Here is an 11,503-nt window from a genome sequence, read left to right as displayed (position 1 = left end):
AAAAAAAAAAAAAGAGAGAGAGTATTCCTTTGTCTAATAATATGTGAAGACTAGATTCACCTTGCCCCATAACACCTTACCTTACTTACCTCTTAATCTCTTTTGGGGGACTGTTAGACACTCCGTGTGAGGCTGTCAAGTGTTGAGGGGAGCCTTGCTTCTCCTGCTGTGCACCACAAACTGCATTCTAAGCAGACTGGGGTTGGTTCCCCAGACTATCAGGAAGTGGGTACTTTGATCTTATGCATATAGAAAGAACAAAATCCACTACTTGTTTCCCTTGGGCCTGGATCATGTTGAAAGATATACCTCTACTCTGACATCAGAGCAATTCAAAACATTGATGAGTCCACCGTCTTGAGACCTTGGTATCATTTCTTACCAGTGTTAGCCAAAGCAATTTAGCAATTAATTGGATCCAACTCCTAGTGACCCCTCCTTGGGTTTCGGAGGCAGTATCACTATGGCAGTTGATTGCCCAACCTTCCTTCCGAGGAGTGGCTGGTAGGTTTGAACCGCCAGCCTTCTGGTTAGCAGTCAAGTGCCTTAGGCACTACGCCACCAGGGCTCCCTTAGCAATTAATAGTGTAGTCCAATTTACTATAGATACTGTGGTGGGGACAAATTGTTTTAAACTAAAAACTGAAATCTCACCATATGTGACTAGCTTTTGCTATTTGAAAGGAAAGATTCTGAGACTCCTGTGTATTTTTCTCACCAGGGGCAGGTTGTTGTGTGCTGTCCAGTTGATTTTCAACTTATATAGCAACTCCATGTGACAAAGCAGTACTGCCCCACAAGGTTTCCTAGGCTGTAACCTTTACGGGAGCAGATCACCACATTTTTCTCCCTCAGGGCCACTGGGTAGGTTAGAACCAACAACCTTTTGGTTAGTAGCCAAGGACTCAACTATTGGGGAACTGGCTTCAATGCTGGTCTAACCTCTCATGAAAGACCTCTCTCTACTGGTCTGCTAAAAAGATAGAACCCACCTCTTTCTACTGCCATCAGGCCTGTCCTCCACCGATGTCTGGATTCTGGAAGCTTCTTGTAAAGGGGCAAGTAGAGGATATGCTCTTAATCTTAAATTCTCACCACCTCACCACAGCTTAGAATGTCATGGAAACTTAAGCAATCTTCTATCTCAAGATCAGCACTTCAAGTGAGTTGGGAGATAAGCCCAAGAAAGAGGCAAACCAAACCAAACCAAATATCAGAACCATCAGGCTCTTCAACAGAGTCTTGTGGTGGCTGCAATGAAAGCTGAGGAAGTCCTTTGCTCATCTAGTTTCCTCTCATTTTACAAACCCTTGTGCTATATGGTTCCCCATCCCTTCATAGTTTCAAAGTCTTGTACAAGCAAGTGGAGTGCTCGCACCACTTTACACAGCTCCTCAACAGACTCTTCAACTCTAGCAAGTGGCTGAGAAAAAGGTACATGTGGGTACTGATAGTCATGCCAAAGCTTGCATGTAACCAGGACTGCACCAGCACACCCAGGAGAAAAATACACCAGAGAGCCCTTGAAGGAAACCTTGGAGTCAGACAAAAAAAAAAAAAAGGTCTGTGTGTCCTCCCAAAGCACCAGACTGACCCAAATTTTAGCTCTGGGGCGCTTGCTCTCCAAAAGAGAACTCAACAATTGGCCTTTTGTGATACACATTATGCATCAAGGACTGGGTGGAAAAAACCTAGTGCCTTTCACCTGTAACCTCAGCCTGGTTTCTAGGATCAGAGGAGACATGACTCCTCCAGAATTCAGCTAGTGCACAGTACAGTGTATTTACAGGGGGGTAGGACAGACACGCCAGAAAGCCCCAGCATACACACCATACCTCACCCAGAAGTATGAGTGCACACACATAGATGCACGCACGCACACACACACACACACACACGCACACGCGCGCGCCAAACTGGGGAGGCCAGGGCGGAAGGCCAAGTTCACTTTGAGAAACTAAGGCTCAGAAAGGAATAGTGACTGGTCCCAGGTCACACTGCTAGTAAGGAACAGGGCTCTATGCCCCAGCCTCTGGATTCCTGAGTACCCCCATCCCCACCTGCCTGCCCTCACCACTCGCGGCTAAGAGTAACCAACATCCCCATCGAACTTCAGCCCCAGTTTCCCCGCCTTGGTAGGGCCTCCTAGGAACTTGATCTTCGCCCCTGCGGCCACCAGCCACATCACACACCCTGCCTCCCCACAGGCTGGGCCCACCGCTTCTCCCAGTCTAAATCCCCAGCCCATCTCCCCACCGGCCAGCGGACCTGCAGAGTCGCGCTCCCGCGAATCGGCGCCGGCGGACATTTCCTCTCTTGGTTCCTCCAGCGCTTCATCCCACCGCCTACCCCGCCCGCTCCGCCCCGCCCCTACACGGCACCTCGACCAATTGAAGGCTCCTCTGTGCTAGCGCCTCGCCCCAAACAGAACGGAGCCCGCCTCCTGCAGCTGGGCCTCCTCCAATCAGCGCTACCGCTTCTGGGACAGATCCCTGCCTCCGCCAATTCTCTCTCACCCTGGCCAGGTACCTGCGGCCGAGTTCCAACGCCGCTGTGTCTGCGATTCCCGCAATTCTGGCTCCAACTCTGTGCACCTGTATGGAGATAGCCACTGGAACTCAGGGTTCTGGGTAGCAGGATCGAAACCTGTGGCAGAATATGGAGGGAAAACTGAGCTGTGGGCTTCAGGAGAGGATTCCACTTCTGAATGATTGTATGACAAATATAAATCATCTAGCCTTCCCTAGTAGTCTCTGTTTCCCTACTGTCCAGAGGCGTTCTTGGGAAGGAAAAGTGCTATTCCAAGGCAGATATGGAATGTGTGGCTAATTGCCTCAATAAACAACTGCCTCCTTTGTCATAAGACTAGAACTGTGTGGTGCCCAGGTACCGTTATTTCTACCAAAATTCTGTAGAATTCTGATCAAAGGGAGAAAATGTAGAACAGAATTTGGAATTCTCATTAACTACATACTTTCTGGAGCTAAGGCTGGATGAAACTATTGCCCCGAGATAATTTTTAAAACTTAAATCAAAAATATCCCTTGAAGTTTTCTAGAAACTAAACAGTAGTTTAGCTTAACTAGTAAAAAATACCTGCCTTGAGCATTATAAGGAGCTCCGGAGCACAGTGCCTAAGGCATTTGCCTGCTAGCCAGAAGGTTGGTAGTTCAACCCCACTCCGTGGAAGGAAGACTGGGCAATCTACTTCTGTAAAGACTTACCTCCTCAGAAACCCAAAGGGGATCACTATGAGTCCCAATTGACTCTATGGCAGTGAGTTTTGGGGCTTTTGTTTTGTTTTGTTTTAGCACTGTACTTTTATTATTATTATTATTGTGATTTAAGTGAAAGTTTACAGAGAAAATTCCTTTTCCACACAGAAGTTTGTACACAATTTCTTTCATCACATTGACTGCAATCCCCACAATGTAACAGCTGTCTTCCCACTTCCTCCCTGCAGTTACCTCTTCCCTGTGTCCTCCTTTCCTATGCATTTCTGCCCCTGAGCTATCTCCCTCTGCAAATATTGGCCTTCTGTTCTACCATGACTGATCATTCTAAGGACTGTATCTACCTGATGTAAATGTTCACCCTATATTCCTGTCTGTTGTTTGGCTGGAATCCACAGGAGTGAGTTCAGTTCCAGGCCTGAAGGGTAACTAGAGATCATAGTCTCAGGGGTCTCATCAGGTTCTGTCAAACCAGTAAACCTGATCTTTTTATGATTTTGCATTTTGTTTCACATTGTTCTCCCATTCTGCCAGGATCTCCTACACTGATCCCTTTCAGAGTGGTTGACAGTGGTGGACATCATCTAGTTTTTCTGGTCTCATGGTCATATACAGCATTATGTTCTTTTAAGAGCTAGCTATCTGGCATCAAAGTGACAAGAGCCAGGGACACATTACCCAATAGGCAAGGTAAGCATGGGCTTACTAATCAATCCATAGTGAACCGTTTCACATGTTTTCATCCCATTATGTGATGAAACCGGTGTGAGATTGTTCACTCTAGGAGCTCTGGTAGTGTAGTGCCTAAGGCATTTGACTGGTAACCAGAAGGCTGGCAGTTCAAACCCACCAGCCACTGCTTGGAAGGAAGGTTAGACAATCTATTTCCATAGTGATACCGCCTCGGAAACCCAAGGAGGGGTGGCTGTGAGTCAGGTCCGACTCCACAGCAGTGAGTTGCATTTTTTTCTTGTAGTGTGTGGTGAAAATGTGAAACAATTCACTACAGATTAGTTAAGTAAGCACAAGTAAACCTGTGTTTACCTTGCTTACTGAGTATTCCATCCTTGTCAGGGATTGTAAATTGGAAAAGAGGCTTTGATTCTGTAGGAAGGTGCCACAGGGTTGGGAGAGAGTCAGATGCCAGCCGTACCTAGAAGCAGAATCTTTGATGTGGTGGAAAAATGTGAAATTGTTCACTACAGATGAGTAAATAAGCACAAGTAAGTCTGTGCTTACCTTGCTTGTTAGGTACTGACACTAACAATAGCAACTTGAAAGGTTAGATAGGAACCTTAGGGGACAGTGAGTTTATGTTAATGGAGACAGAACAGCTCAGAAAAAGAGGGTAAGAATGGCACAACTGAAAGAATGCAATCAGTGTCACTTCTGTACTTGTAGAAATGGTAAAAATTGGTGTATGTTTTGCTGTGTATATTCTCAGCAACAACAACAAAGTAATTTTTTTAAGTGCTGTTTCCAATGTGGAACAAAACTCAAAATCATAAAAAAGAAAAAAAGGACCAGGTTTGCTGGTCTGATGGAGCCTGGTAGAACCCCTGAGGCTATGACCCCTAGCTGCCCTTCAGGTCTGGAATTGAACCCACTCCTGTGGCTTCCAGCCAAACAAAAGACAGGCATATGAGCTGAACATTTACATTAGGTAGATACATTCCTTGGACAGATCAATCATGGGAGAATAGAAAGGCTGTGTATGCACAGGGAGACAGCTGGGGGTCGGGCAGGAGCGCATGGAGGGAAGGACACAGGGAAGAGGTAAAGTATGGGGAGGAAGTGGGAAGAGAGCTGTTGTGTTGTGGGAAATTGCAGTCAATGTCATGATACAAAATATATGTGAACTGCTGTATGGAAAATGAATTTGGTCTGTAAACTTTCACCTAAATCACAATAAAAATTTTTTAAAAAAATGTGTTTTTAAAAAAAGTGCTGTTTCCAGGCAGAGAACCCCCTCACACACACACATTCTTCTCACCTCATAGTAACTATGTGCCAAGATCTGTGCTTTCTGTATTTTACCCCTTTTAATATTCATAACAAGCTTTATGGGGTAGGGAACTATTACTTCAATTTTATATATGAGACCATTGAACTCAGAGGTTAACTATCCAAGGTCACAGAGCAAATGGCAAAGTGGGCATTCAAACCAAAGTCAGTATCAAGGAGTGCTAATCTCCATCTAGGGAGTCCTGGGGTGGGGGTGGGGGGGGCGTGAAAATGGTTAAGTGTAGGCTGCTAACTGAAAGGCTGGGAGTTCGAATCTACCCAGAGACTCCTCAGAGGAAAGGCCTAGTGATTGACTTCTGGAAAATCAGCCTAAGTAGAAGTGGAACACAGTTCCTCTCTGAGCCACATGAAGTCATTGTAACAGACAATTCTACTGGTTGAACCTCCACCAGCAACTCAAAAACCACTCCAAATAAACACACACTTCCAAGTAAAAGCAGTGTGCTTGCTGTGACATAACCTTCAAGACAAGTCCTCTTGTTCGCCCTTCCAACCAGATTGCCACCCCTAAGCCTCTCCTTCCTAGAAATTTTTGAGCCACCGCTGCCTCTAACTCAAACCCAGGTGTGTCTGATTCTAAAACACTTGTTATTGACTGATACATTATTCTGCCTGCTATACTTCATGAACCCAACAGAACTGAATTGGATTTGCAAGGACATCATAAATAGGAAATTTGGGTTCTAGTTCTGACAATGCCACTGCCAATCACACCTTTACCATTTTTTCACTATTTACATACTCTGGTGGCATAGTGCCTAAGGCAGTTAACTGCTAACCAGAAGGCTGATGGTTCAAACCCATCAGCCACTCCTCAGAAGGAAGGTTGGGCAATCTACTTCTGTAGTGATACCACCTCAGAAACCTAAGGAGGGCTTGCTATGAGTCAGATCCGACTAGACAGCAGTGAGTTTGTTTTTTTTAACCCATACTACTAATGGAAACAGTGGTAGTTCAGTGGTAGAACCCCAGCCTTCCATGAAGGAGGCCACAGTTCAATTCCCAGCCAATGCATCTCATGTGCAACCAACACCCCTTTTCCATGCAGAGGTATATGTGTTGCTATGATGCTGAAACAGTTTTCAGCAAAGTTTCCAAACTAAGACAGACTAGTAGATCTGCTTCGCAATCTACTTCCAAAAACCAGCCAATGAAAACCCTATTACAATGGTCCAATCCACAACCAGTTACAGGGATTGTGCAGGACTGGGCAGTGCTTTGTTCCATTGTGCACGGGGTTGGCATGAATCGAAAGTTGGCTCTACAACAGCTAACAAGCATACTTAGCTTCATCTGATCCTCATAAAACCCTTGGAGCAATACGTAAGCCAAGTTCATATTTCCAATGTACAAATAAAAAAGCTGAATACACTGTCCACATTTACATTAGAAAATGGTATAATTGGGATCTGAACTGAAATCTCTGGGTTCTGTGGGCTTTGGAGTCAGACCACCTGTTCTCAGACCACCTGTGGTTTTAAACCTGGCCCTATTAGTGCCTAAGGCATTTGACTGCTAACCAGAAAGCTGGCAGTTCAAACCCACCCACAACTCCTCAGAAGGAAGATTGGGCAATCTACTTCCGTAGAGATACTGCCTCGAAAACCCAAAGAGGGGTTGCTATGAGTCGGATCCAACTCGACGACAGTGGGTAAAGTAGAGTGTAAGCACCTACTCCTTAATATTGTTCAAAAAGGAGAACATGATTATTGTGGTATGGCTTGGAAAATGTTGGGCACAGCTTACTTAATTAATGTTAGCTAATTCCTTCTCTGAACCTAAAAAATTGGAAGTTGTCAAAAATGAAATGGAATGCATAAAAATTGATATCCTAGGTATATTAGTGAACTGAAATGCACTGGTATTGGCCATTTTGAATTAGACAATCATATAGTCTACTATCCCAGGAGTGATAAATTGAAAAGGAATGATGTTGCATTCATGTACAAAAAGAATATTTCAAAGCTATCCTGAATGAAGTTGGAGGGCACTATGCTGAGTGAAATAAGTCAATCACAGAAGGACAGATATTGTATTAGTCTGTTATTGTAAAAAGTCAAGGAAAGGTTTATATATGGAAGGAAACTTTGTTGGTTACCAGGAGAAGGAGAGGGGAGGGAAAATTGCTGGATAGGTTAATGTGTGTGTGTGTGTGTGTGTGTACCAAAGATTGTTAGTAGTTATCAGGCAGAAAGAGGAAGCTTTTGTTTGCCAGACACAGAGTTTATGCTAAAGGTGGTGGGATATTTTGGAAAAGGATAGCAATAATGGTGACACAACATGAAAAATTCATCACTGTCCCTGAGTTGTAAATGTGGAAGTTGTTATACTGGTGAATGTCATGGTGTATATGTTTTCACAACAAAAAAAGTAAATAAATAATAATAATTTTTAAAAAGATCTATCCTGAAGTACAGTATTGTCAGGGATAGGACAATATCTATATGCTTATGAGGAAAACCAGTTACTACTACTACTATTCAAATTTATGCATCATTGTTATAGTTCCCAAAACAAAAACAACACAAAACAAAAAAAACCCACTGCCACTGAGTCCATTCCAACTCATAGCGAACCCCATTGGGTTTTCCAGGCAGTAAATCTTTATGGAAGTAGATTGCCCCGTCTCCGCAGAGTGGCTGGTGGGTTTGAAACGCCAACCTTTTAGTTAGCAGTCAAATGCCTTAAGTACTCCCCAGAGGATAAAATAACCTAAGGGGACAGCTCTCTTGACCAAGCTTTAACATTTTTTTCTTTTTTGTCTTTTTCTGCTTATAGGTCTCCAGGCACTCATTACCACATTCCTCCTCATCTTTCCTTACAGACCTAAGTGTACCCATTCCCACATTCACCCCTCCTTATAAAGTTAATCTTTGCAGGCAGGTACAAGGGGCTTGGAAAACAATTCTCCTGACCAAGGCCTGTTTTATATCACTGACCAGAGGAATAACAGAAACATCACAAGGCTAAGACAACTCATCTCCATAACAAAAAGATAGCATTATTACCATTCCTCAAATCCCCTACCTCATAGGCCAATTCCCTTTAAAACCCTAACCTTTTCTCAACTCCAGGAGACAGTCTTTGGCAGACAAGATCCCTCTGTCTCCTTGAGTATCCATACTCAAATGCTCTGCTCTTGTTTTTCACCTCATCCTGTTGTCAAGTAATTGGCTCTTCTCATAGCAAGTAGCTAAGAACTGCATTTTCACGCCACCATAGCCAAAGATGAAGAAATCAAAGATTTTTTATCAACTTCTGCAGTGGAAAATTGACCAAACATGCAATCAACATGCACTGATAATTACTGGTAATAGAAATGTAAACGTTGGAAACAAAGAAGCATCAATAGTTGGAAAAAATGGCCATGGTGATAGAAACAATGCCAGAGATCACATGACAGAATTCTGCAAGACCAATGACTTATTCATTGCAAATACCTTTTTTCAACAACATAAATGTCAGCTATACACATGGACCACACCAGACAGAATACACAGGAATCAAATTGACTACATCTGCGGAAAGAGAGGAGAAGCTCAATATTATCAGTCAAAATCATCAGTTGAGGGGCCAACTGTGGAACATATGCAATTTCTAGTGGAAGCTGAAGAAAATTAAAACAAAGTCTGCGAGAGCCAAAATGTGACTTTGAGTATATGCCACCTAATGTCGAGAATATCTGAAGAATAGATTTGACACACTGAACACCAACAAGTTATGGGGTAACATCAAGAACCTCATAAGTGGAGAAAGCCAGTGGTCATTAAAAAGACAAGAAGACCAAAATGGATGTCAGAAGAGACTCTGAAACTTGCTCTTGAGAGTAAAGTTGCTAAAGCAAATGGAGGAAATAATGAAGTAAAAGATCTGAACAGAAGATTTCAAAGGGTGGTTTGGCTTAGGAAGACAAAGTAAAATATTATAATGAAATGTGCAAAAACCTAGAGTTAAAAAATCAAAAGGGAAGAACATGCTTGGCATTTCTCAAGCAGAATGAACTGAAGGAAAAATTTAAGCCTCAAGTTGCAATATTGAAGAATTATATGGCAAAAATTGAACAATGCAGGATGCATCAAAAGAAGATGGAAGGAATACACAGAGTCATTGTATGAAAAACAATTGGTTGACATTCAGCCATTTCAGGAGGTACCATATGATTAAGAACTGATGGTACTAAAGGAAGAAGTCCAAGCTGCACTGAAGGAATTGGCAAAAAAAGAAGGCTCCAGAAATTATTGGAATACCCATTGAGATGTTTCAACAAATGGATGCAATGCTGGAAGTGCTAACTCATTCATGCCAAGAAATTTAGAAGACAGTTACCTAGAAGAGATGGATATTTGTGCCCATTCTAAAGAAAAAGTTTATCCAACAGAATGTGGAAATTACTGAACAATATCACTAACATCACATGGAAGTAAATTTTTGCTGAAAATAAGTAAAAAACAGTTGCAGCAATTGACAGGGAACTGCTAAAAATTCAAGCTGGATTCAGAAGAGGACATGGAATGAGGGATATCATTGCTAATAGCAGATGGATGTTGGCTGAAAGCAAAGAGTACCAAAAAGATGTTTACCTGTGTTTTACTGACTATACAAAGGCATTCAACTGTGTGGATCATAAAAAATTATGGCTAATATTGCAAAGAATAGAAATTCTAGAACACTTAATTGTGCTCATAAGGAACTTGTACATAGACCAAGAGGCAGTTGCTCAAACAGACATCGTATGGATTAAAATCAGGAAATATGTGCATCAGGGCTATATTCTTTTACCATACTTGTTCAATTGTTCAATATGTATGCTAAGCAAATAATCTGGGAAGCTGGACTACATGAAGAATGTGGCATCAAAACTGGAGAAGACTCATTAACAGCCTGAGAGATGCAGATGACACAACCTTACTTACTGAAAGCGAAGATGACTTGATGCACTTACTGATGAAGAGCAAAGACTACAGCCTTTAGTATGGATTACCCCTCAACATGCTCCTTGGAAGCAAGAATGGCCAGACTTCGTCTCACCTATTTTGGTCATGTTGTAAGAAGGGACCATTCCCTGGAGAAGGATGTCATGCTTGATAGGGTGGAGGGTCGACGAAAAAGGGGGAGACCTTCAACTAGATGGATTGACACGGTGGCTGCGATGATGGGCTCAAGAATAGCAGGGATTGTGGGGCTGGCGCGGGATCGGGCAGTGTTTCTTTCTGCTGTGCATGGGGTTGCTATGAGTTGGAAACCACTCGATGGCACTTAACAACAACAACCCCTCAACATAAAGAAAACAAAAATCTTCACAAATGAACCAATAAGCAAAATCATGAAAATTGGAGAAAAGATTGAAGTTGTGAAGGATTTCATTTTACGTGGATCCACAATCAACACCTATGGAAGCAGCAGTCAAGAAATCAGACAACATATTGCATTGGGCGAATCTTCTGCAAAAGACCTCTTTAAAGTGTTAAAGAACAAAGATGTCAATTTGAAGACTAAGGTGCACCTGACTGAAGCCATGGTATTTTCAAGAGCCTCATTTGCATGTGAAAACCAGACAATGAACAAGGGAGACTGCAGAAGAATTGATGCATTTGAATTGTGGTGTTGGCAAAGAATATTAAATGTACTATGGACTGCTAGACAAATCTGTCTTGGAGGAAGTACAGCCAGAATGCTCCTTAGAAGTGAGTATGGCAAGATTTCATCTCCAGTATTTTGGACATTTTATCAGGAGGGACCAGTCCTTGGAGAAGGACATTATGCTTTGTAAAGTGGGTGGTCAGTGAAAAAGAAGAAGACCTTCAACAAGATGGATTGACATAGTGGCTGCAACAATGGGCTCAAGGACAGCAATGATTGTGAGGATGGCACAGAACTGGGCAGTTTCATTCTGTTGTGCATGAGGTTGACACCAACACAATGGCACCTAACAATTCCTTTCTCTAACTGTGGTCTCCTGAACAAGGCACTCTGACTCTGTTGTGGTAGTTAAGGTTATGTGTCAGTGTGGCTGGGCCTGTTTTTGAGTGGCTTGGCAGCTGGATGTAGTTATTCCCCATGGTAAGACTGGTAATCAACTCCATGGTGGACTCTACTGTGAGCAGCTGAGTAGCTGCCTTAGGGATGTGGTCTGCTTCCAGTGTGTAAGATGCTTTGAGAAAGGTCTTGAGCTTTTTGGCATGCTTGGGTCTTGCACATTGTTGTTGTTGTTGTTAGGTGCCATCGAGTCGTTTCCGACTCATAGC

The 11,503-nt window shown here is 43.0% G+C and overlaps 1 protein-coding gene across 1 annotated transcript in view; it reads right to left on the bottom strand.

Annotated features, from left to right (window-relative positions):
- The window catches only part of INPP5B (inositol polyphosphate-5-phosphatase B), a 76,206-nt gene that overhangs the window by 53,488 nt on the left and 11,215 nt on the right, over window positions 1-11,503 (bottom strand). The window contains exon 6 of the mRNA XM_042781880.1: window positions 2,530-2,646. Coding sequence (XP_042637814.1) covers window positions 2,530-2,646 — 117 coding nt within the window. The remainder of the gene's footprint in view (window positions 1-2,529; window positions 2,647-11,503) is intronic.

Source organism: Orycteropus afer, unplaced genomic scaffold (assembly GCF_000298275.1).
Source record: "Orycteropus afer afer isolate SDZICR_OR568_19922 unplaced genomic scaffold, OryAfe1.0 scaffold00192, whole genome shotgun sequence".
Classification (NCBI taxonomy): Eukaryota; Metazoa; Chordata; class Mammalia; order Tubulidentata; family Orycteropodidae; genus Orycteropus; species Orycteropus afer.
Note: the sequence above shows the minus strand (reverse complement) of the source record. Positions and strands in the feature narration are given on the sequence as shown.